Source organism: Bufo gargarizans, chromosome 6 (assembly GCF_014858855.1).
Source record: "Bufo gargarizans isolate SCDJY-AF-19 chromosome 6, ASM1485885v1, whole genome shotgun sequence".
Classification (NCBI taxonomy): Eukaryota; Metazoa; Chordata; class Amphibia; order Anura; family Bufonidae; genus Bufo; species Bufo gargarizans.
Genome location: NC_058085.1, coordinates 110,417,633 through 110,439,837, shown reverse-complemented (window position 1 = coordinate 110,439,837; position 22,205 = coordinate 110,417,633). Strand labels below are relative to the sequence as shown.

At 43.5% G+C, this 22,205-nt stretch overlaps 1 protein-coding gene across 1 annotated transcript in view; it reads right to left on the bottom strand.

Moving 5' to 3' along the window:
- KAT2A (lysine acetyltransferase 2A) overlaps nucleotides 1-22,205 on the bottom strand; it is a 34,588-nt gene that overhangs the window by 6,362 nt on the left and 6,021 nt on the right. Inside the window, exons 5-17 of the mRNA XM_044297227.1 lie at nucleotides 20,588-20,769; nucleotides 20,179-20,370; nucleotides 19,399-19,505; nucleotides 17,431-17,541; nucleotides 15,725-15,861; nucleotides 12,436-12,644; nucleotides 12,202-12,328; nucleotides 11,848-11,958; nucleotides 5,316-5,459; nucleotides 3,701-3,815; nucleotides 3,072-3,108; nucleotides 2,724-2,787; nucleotides 363-447 (exon numbers count right to left, since the gene is read on the bottom strand). Coding sequence (XP_044153162.1) covers nucleotides 363-447; nucleotides 2,724-2,787; nucleotides 3,072-3,108; nucleotides 3,701-3,815; nucleotides 5,316-5,459; nucleotides 11,848-11,958; nucleotides 12,202-12,328; nucleotides 12,436-12,644; nucleotides 15,725-15,861; nucleotides 17,431-17,541; nucleotides 19,399-19,505; nucleotides 20,179-20,370; nucleotides 20,588-20,769 — 1,621 coding nt within the window. The remainder of the gene's footprint in view (nucleotides 1-362; nucleotides 448-2,723; nucleotides 2,788-3,071; nucleotides 3,109-3,700; nucleotides 3,816-5,315; nucleotides 5,460-11,847; nucleotides 11,959-12,201; nucleotides 12,329-12,435; nucleotides 12,645-15,724; nucleotides 15,862-17,430; nucleotides 17,542-19,398; nucleotides 19,506-20,178; nucleotides 20,371-20,587; nucleotides 20,770-22,205) is intronic.

Below are 22,205 nucleotides of genomic sequence, written 5' to 3'. Positions count from 1 at the left end.
TAAATAAAAGGTCATTTTCTAAAAACACATCCCCTTTAATGGCGTAAATTATGTTAAATAAGACAGGGTCAATGGTCCCGGCCACTCCGCACCCCCTTTTTGAAATGTGGCGAGGGTGGCATAGAAACACACCTTGTGACTAAATGCCATTTGAAAAGTTGTACACCTGCAGTTTGCTACTTTTTTACACCAGTTTCTGGCATACAGGCTAATAGTAAATGACTCCCTAAACATCCAAACTCCCCTACTCCCAACTTTACTGCCGGGGCATGACGGAAGCTGTAGTCTTGCATTAATTAGCAAGCTATTGATTACTACTCGTCTAGGTCCTATTGCTCTCATCAGCAGTACAGGGATCTTACCAATTGGAAACCGGATTACTTCATAGTAATCTGGAGCTTCAGATTTCTTGACAGGTTCCATGAAAGGCCAAGCACTTGGGTGTGTCTGAAGAGGAAATAGAAATGCCAGTTTATTTCACATATACTAATTATTTGCGACTCCCAACGTCCAGGTTCATTAAGGTCCGATTATCTGTCAGATGATCAGTAAGGAAGCGGACGCTCAGTATCACCGTCATATCTGCAGCCATTACTTCCACTGTATGGGGACAAGCGATCGATATAGCAATCACTTGTCCCCATAGAGAATCATTATTTATGCGCAGCAGATCGTGGTTTTGAGAGAACAATCTGGGCACAGGAATGATGATTTTCGGTACTGACTGAACAACACGATTCATTGGGTAATTGTCGGCAACTTTTACACTGGCAGACACGAGTTTTGACAAATGTGACAGCTATTTGGTCCATGTAAAAGGTACCTTAAAGGGTCTTCCGGTGGGTACAAGGTATCCCCTATCCACAGGTGGCGGTCCTACCGCTGGGACCCCCACCGAACACGAGAATGGGGGCATCATATCCTATGCAGCTCCCCTAAAATGACCGGAGCGGCCGCTCTAAGTCATTTCTATGGAAGTTCTGAAGATAGCCGCGTTCAGCATGGATATTTTTCATCATTGTAAATCACGTCCCCCACAGTGGCCCCCATTGTAAATCACGTCCCCCACAGTGGCCCCCCCCCCCCCATTGTAAGTCACGTCCCCCACAGTGGCCCCCCCCCATTGTAAATCACGTCCCCCACAGTGGCCCCCCCCATTGTAAATCACGTCCCCCACAGTGGCCCCCCCCATTGTAAATCACGTCCCCCACAGTGGCCCCCCCCCATTGTAAATCACGTCCCCCACAGTGGCCGCCCCCCCCCCATTGTAAATCACGTCCCCCACAGTGGCCCCCCCCCATTGTAAATCACGTCCCCCACAGTGGCCCCCCCATTGTAAATCACGTCCCCCACAGTGGCCCCCCCATTGTAAATCACGTCCCCCACAGTGGCCCCCCCCATTGTAAATCACGTCCCCCACAGTGGCCCCCCCCATTGTAAATCACGTCCCCCCAGGCCCCCCCCATTGTAAATCACGTCCCCCCCCCATTGTAAATCACGTCCCCCACAGTGGCCCCCCCCCCCATTGTAAATCACGTCCCCCACAGTGGCCCCCCCCACTGTAAATCACGTCCCCCACAGTGGCCCCCCCCCACTGTAAATCACGTCCCCCACAGTGGCCCCCCCCCATTGTAAATCACGTCCCCCACAGTGGCCCCCCCCCATTGTAAATCACGTCCCCCACAGTGGGCCCCCCCCCCCCCCACTGTAAATCACGTCCCCCACAGTGGCCCCCCCCCCCCCATTGTAAATCACGTCCCCCACAGTGGCCCCCCCCCATTGTAAATCACGTCCCCCACAGTGGGCCCCCCCCCCATTGTAAATCACGTCCCCCACAGTGGCCCCCCCCCCATTGTAAATCACGTCCCCCACAGTGGCCCCCCCCCCCCCATTGTAAATCACGTCCCCCACAGTGGCCCCCATTGTAAATCACAACCCCCATTCTGCTGCTGGCAACAAAAAATAAAAATACTCGTCTCATCCAATTGCAGTCAAGGGAACACTCGTTTTAAACACTGGACGCAGCAAGACCTGATGCACACAGCAAATGGATCAGGTGAGTATTTAACCCCTAAAAGGCCCCCTTTTTTCCCCTTAAACCGTGTTTTTAATGGCAATTAGATGGATGCACTCCTGTCTAAATGACTGTTAAAAACGGGCCCATTGATTTCAATGGGGTCCTTTGGCCATGAAAACACCCTATTTTTTGACGGCCGCTATTCACTGGCTGTTAAAAAACAGCCATGTGAATAGCACCATAAGCTTTAACTGGTTATGAAAATGGCAGTGTGACCTTACTAAAAAGGTGCGGTGAAATAAAAGATAGCAAGTCAGACTTGCTGCAAACATTTTAGCATGTAGCATATCTAGAGCACAACAAACACTAAATCATCTATTAAAACTACCTATAAGCCATATTATATACACTCGTATATCTACAACTGTGTAAAAAGAACCCACCTATTACAAGACGGCCACAGTATGCAGATATGATTAGAGATATTAGGAATCTGTCATGGCTGTGACAGCTCCTTCATTAGCAGCGCTCTAATCTGTCAGCAGCCCTCTCAGTGGAGGCAGCACAGCAGGATATAAGATAATGCCGTCTAGAGCGGATTTACAGCCGCCAGGTAAATATCTCTGCTTGTAAATGTTACCAGAAGCAGTAGGTACAACAAAGCATGCACTTCTCAGACGTCACAAGCTCCGCCAAGCATTATCACCTTGATCTGTGCTAGCAAGTTCTTCAAGACATTGTACAGCTGGTCTGGGTCTTTTATTTCCTTCCTGTAAAAGAAATAGATGATGGAGGTTATCAACAGTATAGTATAAGGACTAAAACGGCCTGGTGCCCGCAGGAATTACCAGGCTGCAATGTACAAACTGGGTGACCCAGAAAGACAGGCCCTCGAAACAGAGGCTAATAAAGGGGTTCCCAGGAGGGCTGCCTAAAGCAGAGAGGTGTGCAAATGCCCCAGCGGGAGGACGGCAAAAACTAACGTATGGTAAATAAAGCTATGGATGTGTGCTCCCCTCCTACACCCGTGTGCGTTAGTTCTTATTTTACTCACCCTTTTTCTTTGCAAGATGGTTTCCACCCAGTTTCTCCTGCAACAAGAGAAAACATCAGTTCGGCATTAGTACAGTCCTCTATTACAGACTCCCGGTCCCCCGATCACTGCCCCATGTAAAAATGTCACCGATTACAGATGACTGCATCTGTTATGCGGCATTAAACTGCTATCCTTTAAATCAGCCGGTGGAGGGCAGTGTACATATTACTGGACAGAATTTCTGTACACACAAGTGACGGTTCACTGAAATCAGGGCGTCCATCACTACGCTATTCTGCCCTCAGTGAGCTGATCGGATCCTTTTAACACTGTATGGGAATAAACCATCATTAACAATTGAACTTCTCATTACTAATGATAATTACTGCATGCAACGTTTTTTCAGTTGAAACCTGGCACTCATGCAGGAAAGTGGCTGGATCCCATTATAGTCTATGGGGTCTGGCGGTGAAAGCCATTATCCACCAACGCCAGATCCAGTGAACTTCGGCAGGCTGTTCTCTGCCAGAACACCCTGCTGGATTAGACTACAGGAGATGGGAACTTAGCCTAACAAGTGCCAGTCAGTGCTTTTATCACGGAGCAGCGCTCGTTACCGGGCAGAATATCACTCTGCTTAAACTTACGTATGCCTGGTATACACTCCACGGGAATCTGTCGCACTCCTTCTTTGAAGCATGTGAGCCCAGGATAAACTTTGCGGATCTGAGCTTGTCTGCGTTCAATCAGTTTCTTAATGATCTGAATTTAATTAGAAATATGAAAATTTATAGAGAGCGATTATGAAATCCTGGGTTAATACGGAAGGAGGTGTCTTATAAGACTTGGAGGATCTGTCACATACAGTACATTCCACAGACAGGCAACTGTTCTCAATGGCGGCTGTGTAATGCTGAACAGGAATAAAGTAAAGTAGTCCATATAGTTTTTTTGGTACTTGGGACTACAGACAAAGCAAAAATCAAGAAACCTACCACCTAGTACATTACTGGTGGTTACAACATACCATAAAAAAAAAATAAAAAAATAAAAAAATCTGTTTGCAAACACTTGATATCCTTTTCTTTAGAATATATTCTACCCATTCCTGATTTGTTCTATGCCCTCACAATATTGGCAGTTGTGGCATAAGAACAGCCCAAGTGGCTGACATTAACAAGTAGCTCTACACAAACAACCTTCAGTGGTGCGCGGGGGCAACAGGCAATTCAAAAATATGAGGGGAGTAATTTTGAATGTGGAGAAACAAAAAACATAAAATAGCGAATATTTCCAGATAAATATTTCAGTGTGAAATTTAACACTAGTATTTGTCACAGGTTAAGGGGAAGGGAAAACACCAAATACACACCACAACAAATAGACAACAACATTCTAGGCCTCAAAAGCTGAGGAAGAGGGATGGTGACCTCCTAGTAATCCCTAGGCCTTTCCCTAACTCCTGCCAGTATGAGCAGATCCTGATGGTGGAAATACTCATACACCGGATACCTAAAGCCCTGCTAAAACTGACAAGCCCTAGAATAGGTAGCAGGGGATGAGACAGCTGGTTCCTTCCAGAATGAAGGAACCTGCGTCTCCCCGAGGCCTAGAAACACACCCCAAATAATAAAAAACAGCGAAGGCAACAAGTACTTAGCTTAGAGATGTATAAAGAAGCAGGAGGTCCAAGACAAACCAGTACTAGCAACTCCAAGCAGAAACTATCAACCACAGGGTCAGCAGTGTGAGGCGGATCTAAATAGAGCCTCATCACTGATAACGAATAGTGACATTTTTTTTTATTATTGATTTATATATATTTTGGGCTAAAGGTTTATATTCAAAATTTGCACTCTGGCTTCTGCAGCTTCTAGGACCTACTTTTATATGCTTGACTGTCTCATGTGAGAAACGGCTGCCTTAAGATAGGCGAGTAAAAGAGTTTTAAAAAAAAGAGTTTTATAATTTCTGGGATAACCCTCCAGTGTGAAGCTTACCCTGCTGGGAATCAATACATCTTCCTGCCTACAAAATTATTTGGGCACAGACAGCATTGCCTCCTTGTCTTTCCCTCTGTGAGATGCTCCTGCTGCATTTAGCCCGTCACTCACACGGCACCAAGCGAAGGAATCAGGGAGTCCTTATTAAGAGCAACATGCTGAATATTTCAGACAAAAGGTGGATGTGGAGGAGGCACAATAAGAATCAACACCAGGTAGATAAGACGATAAACAAGGATATTGGTGCCAATTTACAAACCTCTTTTTGTTTTTTGATGATATGGGAGAGCTCTGTGTAAGGAATTCGAGGGTTAAGCTCGCACTCCATCAAGGTGGCTCCTTCATAATCCTTGATGTAACCCAGGTAACGACTCTTAGGGACCTTAATATCTTTTGAAAACCCCTAAAGGGAGATAGAATTAAAAAAAAAGGTGACGAGAGAAGGAAACAAAAATAACCCAGAATGGTTTAGGTATCACCACTGCAAACATCCTCTACAACAGGGATCAGCAACCTTCGGCGCTCCAGCTGTGGTGAATCTACGACTCCCAGCATGCACACTTCTCAGAACACCCATCGAAGTCAAGGGAGCACGCTGGGAGTTGTAGTTTCACAACAGATGGAGTGCTGGAGGTAAACCAGAATCTGACTTTATCATACACATTGTACTAATACAAGTAGATACAGCTTGCTATAGAAGCTAGTTAATGAATTCTCGGATTGCATTAGTAACACCACAAGCTCTGCTGCAGGCTGTGCATGGACAAAGCGTTACAAGGATGGGGCTGAATAAAAAAAACATAGTGGTTAATATGGTCAAAGCCAAACTTTGCAGAAAACATAAAATTACGTCTTGCTCTGGAGATCCTGGGAACATCCATGCATGACAGCAACAGCCCATTGACTTCCATGGGTACTGAATAATGCTACACTTCCCTTGTGATAGCGCTGCAGGGAAATTCCATTCAGTATTGAGAATCTGTGTGGTCAGCTTATCCTCAAGGGATCCTTCTCAAAAAAGAGACAGTCCAAAACAGACAACCTCTTTTAACCCCTTCTACCCCAGGCCAGTTTTCGCCCTTCTGCTCAGGACATTTTTTGCAAATCTGACATGTGTCACTTTATGTGGTAATAGCTTTGGAACACTTTTACTTATCCAAGCCATTCTGAGATTGTTTTCTAGTGACACATTATACTTCATGATAGTCATAAATTTAAGTAAAAAATGTTCACCTTTATATAAAAAAAAAAAAAAAAAAATCTAAAATTTACCCAAAAATTTTAAAAAAATTTACATTTCTCTAAGGTCCCTTTCACACCAGCGCGATTTCCGCGCGGGTGCAATGCGTGACGTGAACGCATTGCACCCGCACTGAATCCTGACCCATTCATTTCAATGGGGCTGTGTACATGAGCGTTGTTTTTCATGCATCAGTTCTGCGTTGCGTGAAAATCGCAGCATGTTCTACATTCAGCGTTTTTCACGCAGCCCTGGCCCAATAAAAGTGAATGGGGCTGCGTGAAAAACGCATTGCATCCGCAAGCAAGTGCGGGTGAAATGCGTTTTTTACTGATGGTTGCTAAGAGATGTTGTTTGTAAACCTTCAGTTTTTTATCACGCGCGTGAAAAACGCATCAAAACGCATTGCACCCGCGCGGAAAAAACTGAACAACTGAACGCAAATCGCAGACAAAACTGACTGAACTTGCTTGCAAAATAGCGCGAGTTTCACTGAACGCATCTGCCCCCAATCCGCAATGCCCGTGTGAAAGGGGCCTAAAACAAAGTAATACCTCATAAAATATTTATTACTTAACAGTCCCCATATGTCTACTTTATGTTGGCATCATTTTGTAAATGTCATTTTATTTTTTTAGGACGTTACAAAGAAAATTTCCAAAACCCACTTTTTAAGGGCCAGTTCAGGTCTGAAGTCACTTTGTGCGTCTTACATAGTGGAAACCCCCATAAATGATGCTCAAGTTACTCAAAACTGTTACAAGTTACTTGTTGTTAGAAATTTACATAGCTCACATACCAAAGTTAGTAAAACATTGCACAACGTGCAGAAGTATTATCTCTTTTCTTATTTTTGTATTCTGACCAATGGAACAATGTCACAAGCCTCAGGGGGATACCCCCTCTGATGTACTTCTAAAATGCTTTACTTCCTTAAAAAAAAAAAAAAAAAAAAAAAAAGGAGAAATTGCTTTGACCCTACTGTGTGTCAGTGTTATTATTGGTACCATTTTTGGGTACATATGATTTTTTTGATCATTCATTATTACACTTTATGGGGCAAGGGGACCAAAAAATTGGTTGTTTTGGCACAGTTTTTATGTATTTATTTTTACAATGTTCGTCTGAGGGGTTAGGTCATGTGACATTTTTATAGAGGAGATTGTTACGGACGTGGAAATACCTAATATGTATACATTTTCTTATTTATTTAAGTTTTACACAATATTAGCATTTTTGAAACAAAAAATAATTGATGTTTTAGTGTCTCCATAGTCTGAGAGCCATAGCTTTTTTTTTTTTTTTTTTTTTGTCTTAGGTAGGGTCTCATTTTTTGCAGAATAAGATGACAGTTACATTTTTACTATTTTGGGGGGCATATGCCTTTTTGATCATTTGGTGTTGCACTTTATGAGATGTTAGGTGACAAAAAATGGCTTTTTTTTTTTACTTTTTTTGTCCCACTCTGGGACTTCAACTTTTGAGGGTCTGAGCCTCTCTGCAATGCGTTACGATACATCTGTATTGTAATGCATTGCCTGTTAGTGTATTACACTGAGTAATACACTAACAGGTTGCCTGAGGCTGAATCTCCTGGGCCCCCGTAGAAGGCAGGTCCCGATGCTGTGCAAGGCATTGGGCAGCCTCTGCACGGCATCAGGCTGTCTTGTCACCCATCAGGTCCCCGCCACAGCAGCGCGGGGACCCGATGGGCTCCCTAACCCGCTGCAAACCCCTTCTATGTTGCGGTTATAGCGATGCCGGAGGATACAGCTATCAGGGAAAGCCGGGCCCCTGCAGTGATCGGTCGTGCAAAGCTCCGGTGCCCGCCCGATTACCATGACATAATAGTACGTCAAATGGGGCATGTCACTTGCCGCCATGACGTACTATTACGTCATGTGTCAGGAAGGGGTTAAAAAACAAAACTGGATCGAGCAAGCTGACAAACCTAGATCTTATTTGTCAGTGGAACAGATACAATCCTGTGGGTTTCCAGTCTGCCAGTTATATACGTAAACTTTATGCTGTAACCATCCCAAGTCTTTATTGGTTTGGTGAAGAATACTTCAAGGGTCACTGAATTTTCAAAAATACTTTTGATATGTCCTAAGTTTTGATCGGTGAGGGTCTGAATGCTGACACTCCCACCGATCTCTAGAACGAGAAGAGAGAATTACTCACAGAGACTGCAAGGGACGGAATCGAGAAAGGCATATAGGGCCAGATTTATCATAACTCTGACAGCTCACTCCACTTTAACATATGGCTAAAGTCAGATTTATGATCAGCCCTTTAAGACTGTAATAAATGTGGTTTGACGGTAGCAGTTTATCCGTCAGTAAGCAGCTTTACAAAAGTTGCACATCTTTACGAAAAAGTCGCAACGTTCTATTAAAAAGTCTCATAAGATAAGCATGGTCCTCACTGGAGTGAAATTGCGACTTTTTAAATAGTCCCAATAGTAAATCTGTCTAGAGATTCATTTACATAAGAAAACACGCCCACTTTCAGAAAACTGGCGAGCATAGTGCACAGCAGAAAAAAGTTGCAAATTTGTGCGCAGTTTTAGCGTTTGGGACTTTTTGGGGGACTTTTTCACTCCATTATTCTGACCTGAGCTAATGATAAATCTGGCCCATAGGCTTTCTCTCCATTAGCGAGCTCTTATTTCTACTTGTTCTAGAATTCAGCCGGACTCTCAGCACTCAGACCTCCACCGATGACAATTTTTTTTCTGGAAACTCAGTGACCCTTTAATAATCTCATATAGGTCTTTAGCTGTTCAGAATTATTTGATCATTGCGGTAATGGGAATCAATGCTCTGGATGACACTTTGTGCTGGACTTGTTGGGGGATGCCGGGCAACTCACTGTACATACAGCAGTCTATTCCAACAATCTGAGTTGCCCTGTAAAGCTCAAAAAAAGTATAAAGGACAGGAAAACTTCAGCCTCTGATTTTGGAGAGGAGACCACAGTCTATGACTAATGGTGTAACGCACCAACAAGCCAATGTCACTCAACACTTCTCTTCTGACTTACCCTGTATCATATTAACATATCACAGGGATTTTTATAGATCAGAATATTGACGGCCTATCCCGAGTATAGGCTATCAATAACATCAATGGTGGGGGTCCTACTCTCAACACCCTTAAGGATCAGCTGTTTGAATGAGCTGTGGCATACGTGTGAGCACCGCGTTTTATCATTTACATCGGGCATCTGCAGGCCCAAATAGATGGTGTGAAGGTAGATGGCCTATTGTAAGCAGTAATCAGACCACACTGCTCTCATATGCACCACAGCCCTGTCAAACAGCTGATCTGCAGGAGTTAACCCCACTGATCTGTTGTGCCTTTTCATAGGTAAATGCATTGATATCCAATTCATTCTAGTCAAGATAAATTTTCATTACCTTTAAGAGCCATGCTCGACTATAGTTACAATTCTGTATGTCTTGAGTAAGGTCGCACTAAGGTTTCTGCCCTTCAATGTTATTTTTCTCTCTGAGAAGAATCCTCCTTGTCTACTTTTAAATTTATGATGGGAGATAAAGATAAGCTCTATGCAGCTGGTGATAATTACCTATACAATTAGGCATTTATTAATGAAGCAAAATATATAATATTCATGTATTCATTTAATGAGTCTTAGTCCTTAGCATAAGACAGACAATCAGTCGGATGGATAGATAGATAGAGATATAGATTATTTATATATATATATATATATATATATATATATATATACACACACACACACACACACTTTATATTATACTGTTATATGTTATGAAGACATGTATCCAGTATATTATATACATTTCTCATTAGGGGAATATTCGTCTCTAAAAGAGTGTCTGTGAAGATGTGTGTTTTGTAACCGTGAATCACATCTTTCGGTGTGACAAGAAGAGGTACTGATATCTCTGAGAAAGCAAAGCCATTGAAGTTATTTATGATCCATAAATAAACAGTGTGAGAAACATTCAGAGAGACGCCTAGAGGTCTGTCTCTAATTGCTACAAGTGTCAGAATTAATCCCTATAGCTTTGAATTAAAGCTTTTAACGGTCAAAATGTATAGAATACGTTTTATTCAGACTTACATAAGTTAACCCTTTATACTATTATGCAAATAGCTTACACGGCAGTGCCACCTAGGTATGAGTAGGTGACATTACAACAGTAGCAAAAGTGCATTCTGGGTAAGGTTATGATGTCATATTTCGTATCAATAGTCACACCCATCCGACTATGATTGGAAAGTTCCAAACTAGGAAGGTGTGTCTAACTGATAAGTTTGTGATCATAAACCATACACAGGGGGGAGAAACAAGAAAGAGGAAAGAGAAGTTAAGCTCTTTAGAGGGATCTATCAAGATGAAAGCCATGGTGAGATGCGCTATGATGGACCACCCAGCTTTCCTAGGAGCAGAAGTGAGATTTCTACTAGGACTTGGTAAGAGACACAGAAAATGATATTTCATTTTATTAAGACTAATTTGATAGTGTGGGCGAAATTATACCATCTAGATTGGCGAATAAATAAATAATTAAATTAATCATCTCCATATTGAGATGTAGTCTTAGGATATTGTGAGACTTCATTCTACCTGCAGAAGAATCAAGACTCATAATTTAGCAAAGCATTTTCAAGTCCTTCCCATTTAAGATATGATCTAGCAATGCCCCTAGATCCCTGTTATTTGTCTTAATGGTCTTACCAAAGTTATATGTGTGAAAATAGTCCAGGATGGGGCGGAAGGATACAGTTATCTCTACTAAGTTATATCCTTGAATGGATTTGCCCATGCCTGAAATCATGTGATGTGTAGTTGGTTAGAGGGGGGTGGAATGTATTTAGCATTCCATATTGATGTCTAGGATTAGACATGCCCGTCCTGATATCATGAGGTTTTCTCTGAACAGAAGTAATGTATATAACTTATGTTTATATTTTGATATCCTAACCTAATAATAGCTTGGTTATAATGTGACAAGTTATTTCCACTCACATGTATTGTTAAGCTTGTAATGCTATATATATTCATTTGCATGTATCATTGTGTTTATTTACTTATATATGTTTATAACCTTGTAACCAATAAATCTGCATATTTTTATAAACCTGTGTATTATTGTATAATGCAGAACTACATGTTTTATCATTAACGTCATCTCACTTCAAAAATAACTTATTTATCTGAGGAAATAGTCGGACTCAGATGTGAATTGTATCAATTAGGTTGTCTACAATTCACCAGGTCATGATCTTAAGAATTTATGACAAATTTTATAAATTTTATTTTTTTATGGTTAATTATTTTTATGACCATAATTAATAATTCTTAATTGAATTATTACAACCCGACAGATCTGATATTGATGGCTTATACTAAGTATAGGTCGTCATACGCTGAATCCGGAAAACCTATTTAAGCAAAAAGTCCAAGAAGAGGACACAGAAGAAAATAAGAGCATTAACTAACCGAACATACCGGATCGCACAGCAACGCCTGCCCTTTAAGGAACAGAGTGCCTCACCTGCTTTTTAAAATACCCAATAGCATATTCATCTGCGTATGTAAGAAAGTACAAGATGTTGTGTTTAATGTGGTATTCCTTCAAGTGGTTCATTAAATGCGTTCCGTAGCCCTGAAAAAGAATATAAAACACTAATTAAAATAACATCAACTGAACTTTTGTGTCCCAGTCTAACTCCTCTCACCACCCAAAAAAAAAAAACATAGGGGTGGCAGCACAATGTCCATCTCCACTTGTATCTTATGGTTTCTATTTTGGTTCAGAATTCTTCAGGTTTTGAGTGAAGTAAGAAGATACCAAAGAAAGTGAAAGCAGCAGAGGAGATACTAAAGAAGAATAAAATGCAGTACAGACCTTGACTTGCTCATTAGACGTCACTGCACAGAACACAATCTCTGTAAAGCCTTGGGTGGGGAACATCCGGAAGCAGATGCCCCCAATAACACGTCCATCTTTGATAAGAGCCAACGTTTTGTGCTTCCTGACGAATAAAATAACATGCTGTATGTGATCTTACTAGACCTGAACATAACATCTGACAGTCGGCTTCACGATAAAACAAATACGGGGTCTACAACTGCCACTTACGGGTCAAACACCAGCCGGGTGATGTATTCCTTGGGCATTCGGGGAAGCTGATGAGAGAAGACATTCTGCAAACCGACAAGCCACATGAGGATCTTCTTATTGGACTTTTGAGATAGAGAGTTTCCAATCACATGAAACTCTATGATCCCTCTGCGCTCCTCCAAGCGAGCAGTCTCATCTCGGGCAGCATTAGCAGACAATAAGCTTGTCTAACGTAGGAATAAGAAATGCTGAATGTCAAAACACTGTCAAGATATAGAAAATCATCTTAAAGCGGATCTGTCAGCTCTACTGTCAGGTTACTTCTTGAATTCTCTACAAAACAGGGCATCTTTTCTTACAACACTGCATCTTGCCATTCCTCTGTTACTCCTTCCGGGAAACGTATGAGTAAACTGATAACTGCGTATTATCATACTCCACACTAATAGTGTGCGTCTCTACCAGCATGGATTAGGCCGTGTGTAGAGACATGCCCCGCTAACAAAGAGGCAGTTAACAGGTTATCAATTCATTCACACATTTCTTGGGGGGATAACAGAGGAGTGGCACATAGTTCTAAGGAAGGAGGTCTAGCAGGGCTACTTTAGGCAGAAAGAATTGACTAAAAACAGCCATGTCAGGAAAGCTGACAGGTCCCTCCTGCTGATGAACGTGCACTAGTACCTAATGCCATGCATTACCTTGAATACCCCAATTAATGCTGCACTTTGGGATGAAATACAATCTCGACCTCATATCCTTCTTTAACCGCTACAGGACCGCCGTAAGCAGGATTGCGTCCTGCCGGCGGCCCTGCTCTTCTGGGTGGACGCATATACGCGTCCTCCCGCGATAGCCCGAGATTTCCTGTGAACGCGCGCTCACAGGAACGGAAGGTAAGCGAGTGGATCTCCAGCCTGCCAGCGGCGATCGCTCGCTGGCAGGCTGGAGATGTGATTTTTTTTTTTTAACCCCTAACAGGTATATTAGACGCTGTTTTGATAACAGCGTCTAATATACCTGCTACCTGGTCCTCTGGTGGTCGATCCAAACAAAAGGGACCACCAGAGGACACAGGCAGCTGTGCAAAGTAGCACCAAACACAACTACACTACACCCCCCTGTCACTTATTAACCCCTTATGAACCACTGATCACCCCTGATCACCCCATACAGACTCCCTGATCACCCCCCTGTCATTGATCACCCCCCTGTCAGGCTCCATTTAGACGTCCGTACGATTTTTACGGATACATGGATCGGATCAGCAAAACACATACGGACGTCTGAATGGAGCCTTACAGGGGGGTGATCACCCATATAGACACCCTGATCACCCCCTGTCATTGATCCCCCCCCCATGTAAGGCTCCATTCAGACATCCGTATGTGTTTTGCGGATCCGATCCATGTATCCATGTATCCGTAAAAATCATACGGACGTCTGAATGGAGCCTTACAGGGGGGTGATCAATGACAGGGGGGTGATCAGGGAGTCTATATGGGTGATCACCCCCCGTAAGGCTCCATTCAGACATTTTTTTGGCCCAAGTTAGCGGAAATATATATATATATTTTTTTGTTTGTTTTTTCTTACAAAGTCTCATATTCCACTAACTTGTGTCAAAAAATAAAATCTCACATGAACTCACCATACCCCTCACGGAATCCAAATGCGTAAAAATTTTTTGACATTTATATTCCAGACTTCTTCTCACGCTTTAGGGCCCCTAAAATGCCAGGGCAGTATAAATACCCCACATGTGACCCCATTTCGGAAAGACACCCCAAGGTATTCGCTGAGGGGCATATTGAATCCATGAAAGATTGAAATTTTTGTCCCAAGTTAGCGGAAAGTGAGACTTTGTGATAAAAAAATAAATAAAAAATAAAATAAAATCAATTTCCGCTAACTTATGCAAAAAAAAATAAAAAAATTTCTATGAACTCGCCATGCCCCTCATTGAATACCTTGGAGTGTCTTCTTTCCAAAGTGGGGTCACATGTGGGGTATTTATACTGCCCTGGCCTTTTAGGGGCCCTAAAGCGTGAGAAGAAGTCTGGGATCCAAATGTCTAGAAATGCCCTCCTAAAAGGAATTTGGGCTGCTTTGCGCATCTAGTCTGCAAAAAAGTGTCACACATGTGGTATCGCCGTACTCAGGAGAAGTTGGGGAATGTGTTTTGGGGTGTCATTTTACATATACCCATGCTGGGTGAGATAAATATCTTGGTCAAATGCCAACTTTGTAAAAGAAAATTGGGAAGTTGCCTTTTGCCGAGATATTTCTCTCACCCAGCATGGGTATATGTAAAAAGACACCCCAAAACACATTCCCCAACTTCTCCCGAGTACGGCGATACCAGATGTGTGACACTTTTTTTTGCAGCCTAGGTGGGCAAAGGTGCACACATTCCAAAGTGCACCTTTCGGATTTCACCGGTCATTTTTTACAGATTTTGATTGCAAACTTCTTCTCACACATCTGGGCCCCTAGAATGCCAGGGCAGTATAACTACGCCACAAGTGACCCCATTTTGGAAAGAAGACACCCCAAGGTATTTTGCGATGGGCATAGTGAGTTCATGGAAGTTTTTATTTTTTGTCACAAGTTAGTGGAAAAAAAATAATAATAATTTTCTGCTAACTTGTGACAAAAAATAAAAAAAGTTCTATGAACTCACTATGCCCATTAGTGAATACCTTAGGGTGTCTACTTTCCGAAATGGGGTCATTTGTGGGGGGTTTCTACTGTCTGGGCATTGTAGAACCTCAGGAAATATGACAGGTGCTCAGAAAGTCAGAGCTGCTTCAAAAAGCGGAAATTCACATTTTTGTACCATAGTTTGTAAATGCTATAACTTTTACCCAAACATTTTTTTTTTATCAAAGACATGTAGAACAATTAATTTAGCGAAAAATTTATATATGGATGTCTTTTTTTTGCAAAATTTTACAACTGAAAGTGAAAAATGTCATTTTTTTGCAAAAAAACGTTAAATTTCAATTAATAACTAAAAAAGGAAAAATGTCAGCAGCAATGAAATACCACCAAATGAAAGCTCTATTAGTGAGAGGAAAAGGAGGTAAAATTCATTTGGGTGGCAAGTTGCATGACCGAGCAATAAACGGTGAAAGTAGTGTAGTGCAGAAGTGTAAAAAGTGACCTGGTCATTAAGGGGGTTTCAGCTAGCGGGGTTGAAGTGGTTAATATATTCACAAAGTAGAAATGCGACCAGACCAGGACTGGCACAGATGCACACATACAATTACACAGCAAGTGAAACGGTGACCAGCAGTAGCCTTACATCTGGGCCCAGCATGGCAGCCGGATCAGTGATAGTCAGCATGACTTCATTCACCAACTCCATGGGAATGTCGCCCATCACCCGGATTCTTTTGGCGTCCTCCAGAGTTAGGCTGTCTGATAATTTCCGTTTTTCTCCTGTATTAAATAAATGGTGGTCAGTTGGCAGAGAAATAACACTCCGAAGCTGCATGGAAATAAATCTGCATAGTGAAAAATATATGTACATGTCACACTAGCCAACCCCATAGCAAAAAACTGTTTAAACTTCTGCCTACTGCCACACAACTTTATAAGTCATGGCGCAAGGCTCTTAAAAGGGCATCAGATTTGCAACTATGAAACTGGCCGACGTGTTGCATGTGCACTTGGCAGCTGAAGGCATCCGTGTTGGTCCCATGTTCATATGTTACCACGTTGCTGAGAAAAATTATGTTTTAATATATGGAAATGAGCCTCTAGGAGCAACGGGGGCGTCATCATTACACCTAGAGGCTCAGCTCTCTCTGCAACTGCCACGCCCTCTGCACTTTGATTGGCAGGGTAATTTGCATGTATTAAAAAAATAATTCTCAGCAATTCGGGCACATATGAACATGGGACCAACACAGATACCTTCAGCTGCCAAGAGGACATGGAACAGGTCAGCCAGTGTCATAGGTACAAATCTGCTGACAGATGCCCTTTAACCTTAACCCGACGTATAAAAATGTTGGGTTACACTGCGATCTCCCGGCACCCCGTGGTGCATCAGACAGCTGCAGTCACAGCGAGTATGCCCAAGCCTGGTATTACATCAGCAGGTGTGGCCGATGCTTCCTATCCCAATAATCGCCTGTTCATCAGCAGAAAATAACACTGCTATTACATGCAGCAATCTCCTCCACAGTATGGGGAGGAGTGATCGCTAATGCCATCGCTCGTCTCTGTACAGAATCATTATTTGCCAGCAGCAGACTGATTAGACAGCACTATCTGCCACCGGCAAACAATGATTTTCAAGCTTAAAAATTGCGACTGCCCGATGAACGAGCGTTTGCTCATTCAACGGGTAATGATCAGCAATATTACCCATGTAGATCATCACTAACGAGCATTCCTACGAACGCTTGTTAGCCGTGATCTGCACGATTATCTGCTGGTGTAATAAAGCCTTTAGACCAGCAGAAGCAGTCTATGCGTGGCATCGCTGTAGCACCCTGCTACAGTGCAAATTGTAAAAGTCAGCAGGGGAGCGCCCTCCTTGATGTGAGAGAGCCCCTAGATGGCTGTAAAATTAACAGAGCCTGCAGGCTGTGAATTAACCCCTTCTTGCCCTGCCTGTACATACATGTACAAACGTACACACTTTCCTTTTTGCTTTCTGGGAAAAGTATTTTGTCTTGAAATCTTTTTTAACAATTAGGAAAAATACAATTTTTTTGCATAATTTCCAGTTTTTCCCTTACATTTTTTTATTTTTTATGTTTTATCTGTCATCTAATTGCACAAAATCTACTAGGTAATAGCAATAAGCCCCCATTGTCTGAGATGTGAAAACCCCTTTAAGAAATTACGGTGAATTGGAAGAAAAGCAGTGTACATCAAGACCAGAGAGCATTTTGAAGAAATAAAAAAATAGAGTTATAGACATGCAAAAGTATTCTACCCAGTAGAAATGAAAGGCGCTGTAATTGGAGACACAGAATGTGAGAGCTGGGATGCTACCTGGCATGGGTTCCGAGTTCCCAGTGTCTCCACTGGATGTTAGGGAGGAGTTGTTGTTCAGGCTGTTGCTGAAGAGCGGTGTACTGGGAGCAGTGGTGGTATTCACAGCAGCTAGGGATACAAACAGCAACGGTCAGCTCTCAACAAAATCATGTATCACAGAGGAATATTACATGACAGGATCATACTAACTAGTCCAAGACCAAGTCTTGATTTCAAAAGGGGTTGTCCTACTTCAGCAAACTGCATTTATCATGTAGAGAAAGTGAATACAAGACACTTACTAATGTATTGTGATTGTCCATATTGCTTCCTGTGCTGGCTTAATTCATTTTTCCATCACATTATACACTGCTCATATGCAGGTGTTACAGCCAATAAAGCCAGCAAAGGAAGCAATATGGACAATCACAATACATTAGTAAGTGACTTGTATTAACATCCTATACATGATAAATGTAATTTGCTGAAGTGACGGCAGAATCCCTTTAAAAGGGTTTTCCGAGACTTTTCTACTGATGACATATCCTCTGAATAGATCATCAGTATCTGATCAGTGGGAGTCTGACACCCAGGACCCCCGCTAATTAACAGTTTGAGAAGGCACCAGCACTCCTGCCTTCTCTCAGCTCACGAAGTACACCGCCACTCACTGCATAGCGGCTGTACTTGGTATCACAGCTCAGGCTCCTTTAACTTCAATGGGGCTGAGCAGTGACAAGGCCATGTGACCAACCATGAAGTCACATGGCCTAGGGAAAGCTGCAAGAAGGCCACAGTGCTACTCTGAGCGCCAGTGCCTTCTCAAACAGCTGATCAGCACGGGTGTTGGACCCCCACCAATCAGATACTGATGATCTATCATGAGTGTAGGTTACCAGTAGAAAAAAGTGTCAGAAATCCCCTTTAAGTTATTACTATTGCTGTACATAAAAGTTGCCCCTTCCCCCATGCTGCGAAAAAAAAAAAAAAAAAAAGTATACATTTGGATCTGGAGTGAAATATACTGTCTATTGTGTATGAAATTCCTTTCCGCAGTAGGGAGGAATTCCACATACAATCAATGGCTAGCTCTGGTGCCTTGAAGCACTGAGGGTGCATAGTGAGCAGTTTCCTATGGGATCTCTCTACCCATGCAAAGCCCAAAAACAGAAAAACAGGTTCATTCCCGACTTTAATAATTGTATGACTGGCAGCTTGAGATACAAATGCTTCTGTGTACATTGTACTGGATATAACAAGCGCTGTCATATGGTTACTGGTTATGTAGAATATTTTGTTATCTTTAAAGAGACTATTTGCCCTATTAGGCCTCATGCACACGACCGTTGTTTGGGTCCGCATCCAAGCCGCCGTTTTGGTGGCTCGGATGCGGACCCATTCACTCCCACGGGGCCGCAAAAGATGCGGACAGCATTCCGTGTGCTGTCCACATCCGTGGCTCCGTTCCCGCTAAATAAAAATATATAACATGTCCTATTCTTCTCTGCGCTTTGCGGACAAGAATAGGCATTTATATTGCTGGCACCCGTTCCGTTAATTGCAGAAGGCAACACGGGCGGCTTCCGTATTTTGCGGACCGCAAAAAACGGAACAGTCGTGTGCATGAGGCCTTAGGAGGGGAATCCACCTCTATGAGCAAAAGCCGTCTGCAATGTGATGGACTCGAGCTATCCATGTAATACATTAATGGCCATTCATTAGTAATACTAAATTTCCCCCGCAGCTGCTGCTGACCCTGGCTGGTTGTGGCAGCCGCAGCAAATCAGCTATTTGACAGAAGTCTCAAAAGTGGGCCCGCCTTCATGAGCGACCCTATAAAAGGGTTTTCTACAATGTGACAACCCCTTTAACGTCATGTAATATGCTAACAGCTTAGCAGTGTGATTAGGACCAGTGTATATTTGTGAACTTTAAACTGAATTATAATAGAATAATTAACAAATATCCAACTGGTTTACACCTTACCGGGGCGGGACACTAGCTGAGGACCTTCGGTGTTAGAGACAGTAAAATCAGCTTCCCAGATAGGAGAACTTTCACCATATATCTCTTCTTCCAACATCGAAAGAAATCTACAACGGCAAAGTATGCGTGGAATGAATACAACTCCCATCCTCTTTGCTCTTTGATGAGGAGACACGGCAAGGATAACACCAGAGCTGCACATCAACTCCCTATAGGGTCAGTAACCTGCGGGTGACTTCATGGGAGTCTGTATGGTGTCTTTATGAGGCACTCATGCCAAAAAGCTGTGCTTTAGGGGGCAGTATCACCATAATGCAGCATAGAAGAGTATATAGCAAAATGTAAATCAGAACCATGTAAAATCGGAGACATCGTACAGGTCCATAGCAATTTACAGAAGACATAATCATGGATCCATACCAAGACTGTGTGCCCGAGCCCTGCCTACCTGTAAATGTCTGGTCTGCTACAGTACATGACAGATGTGTCAGTACGGGTTTTTGCATGCACTGGGGCAGGGATGCTAAACCTCCAGCCGATGCTAAACTACAACTCCCAGCATGCCCTAATAGCTGTAGGCTGTCAAGGCATGTTGGGAATTGTGGTTTTGCAACAGCTGGAGGGCTTCAGGTTGGGCATCCCTGCACTAGAGCACTGGTCCCAATAGTTACTTCTGTCATCAGCCCATGTGCCAGGTTACCTGAAATGTCCTATCACATGGCCCACACTATGAACGTGTCTCATGCACGTAGCATTCAATGAAGCATCATGTACGCTCACTTGGGAAAGTGCGTGAGAATAAGTGTCCTCTTCTCTGGAACCAATTTGTCCTTTTCCACCCTGAACTTTTCCAGCAGCTGTCTACGCGTAACTGTGAAGATAGAGCGGAGCAAGCTTCTTCCGAAGACATGTGTAGTTTCATATCTGGGCAAGCTGTCACAGCTCTGCGGGACATGACAGTAGCACAGCCACCTGAAAAAGAGAAGAATTATAAGGGGACGTTCCCTTACACTGAAATATAACTTGTGATGTCCCTGTAACTAAGCGGTTCCTGAACGGCACATCTGCTTAGTTATGCAACCCCCAAGATACATGGAAAAAGGCTGCCTGAAGTAGAAGGCCTCTTTAACCTCACACCATGAAAAACGGAGTGCTATGGACATTACAGAAGGTATCCCAGGATATTTACCTTGTGTAATTAACCTTATACGTGGCCACATCCTCACTTTGTGACCTCTGACGGAACTGTGAAGGGGTCTCCAGCTTCCAATAATTTAAACACAGAAGGAACATCTTGGACAGTTCGTACATCGTCTGCCGCTCTTTTGGCTGGAGATGACTAAACTTGTACTGCACAAAATTCAACACCCCCTGAGGACGGATCAAAAAAAAGGCTTAAAAGTCAAACCTGTTAGATAAAAGTGACAGATTTAGGCTAAATCATTTGAAACACCCTTAAAGGTGTTTCCTCATATGCCCCATTCTAGGATTCAGAAGAGAGTGCTGCTCTGTACACGCAGCTCCTGTCCTTGTACATTATCGGAATGGCCACCATGTAATATTACATTTCACCTGCAGCGGTTGTTACAGGGGAAAGCCTAGCTGACAACCCCCTGCAAAATCAGCTGTTTTCTGGGGATGATCACCCTGGCACCTGCATTCTGAAAGGAGTTGCCTCTGATGACACAAATCCTCTAAAAGCTTCTTATACATGGTCAGTATTAAAAGGGGTTTTCCTGAGTTTTTATATCCTCAGTATCTGATCGGTGGGGGTGCAACTCCCACGACCCCCACCAGTCAGCAGCTTAAGCCGCTTTGGTGAGCACCACAACCTTCTCACAGCTTATCCTAGGGCCACTGACATCACGTTCATCGGTCATGTGGCCCAACTGCAACTCAGCCCTATTCAAGTGAATGAGGCCGAGGTGCAATACCAAGCACAACCACTATACAATGGACGGCGCTATGCTTGATGAGCTGTGAGGAGGCCCAGGTGCTCCAGTCCAACACCCCCACTGATCAGATACTAACAGTAGCATACCACCAATATAAGCAGATAACGCAGCTGCTTTGAGGCCCGTGGCACGGGGGCCCAGAGCACGTGGAAGGCCCCACAACCCTACATCTGCAGACTCAGAGTTAGTTTATCAGGCATTGAGACAGCCCGCCCACTTATCCTCTGTTCAGTCCTGGCCGGGCCTGCTTGCTTCCCCTATGCTCAGTCAGGGCCCCCTTCCGAACCTCCCCGTCCCCCCATTGTGTACACAAAGGGAGCACGCGTCGCTGATGTCCCGACCCTTGAGACATCACTTCCTATAAGAGAGCAGAAACGCTGGGGGGCATGATTCGCCAATCAGCTGGCTGCAGAGTACCTAAAATGGTCGGGCTCAGCTGATGTCTTCCAGCGGAGTTGTTTTGAAGGGAGGGAGAACTGCAGAGGAGAGCGGGGGTGCGGTGACATGCCCCGTCCTGCCTGACTCACCATGCCCGCTGCCATCCCCTGGGCAGTGGAGCTGGGGCTGACGGTGCTGTGCTCCCTGCTCTTCCTGGCGGTCTACGTGCAGCTCTGGCTGCTCCTCCGCTACAAGCAGAAGCGGCTGAGTTAGCAGAACCTGTTCCTACTCTGGGCCGTCTGCAGAACCGTCCTCTTCTCCTTCTACACGAACTGTGCCCAGGCCAATGCACTGCAGCCTTTCCCACTCTGGCTGCTCTATTGCGCCCCCATCTGCCTGCAGTTCTTCACCCTGTGTCTCCTCAACCTCTATTTTTCACAGGTGAGTCTTCTTAGGGGGAGTCTCACTGCTGAC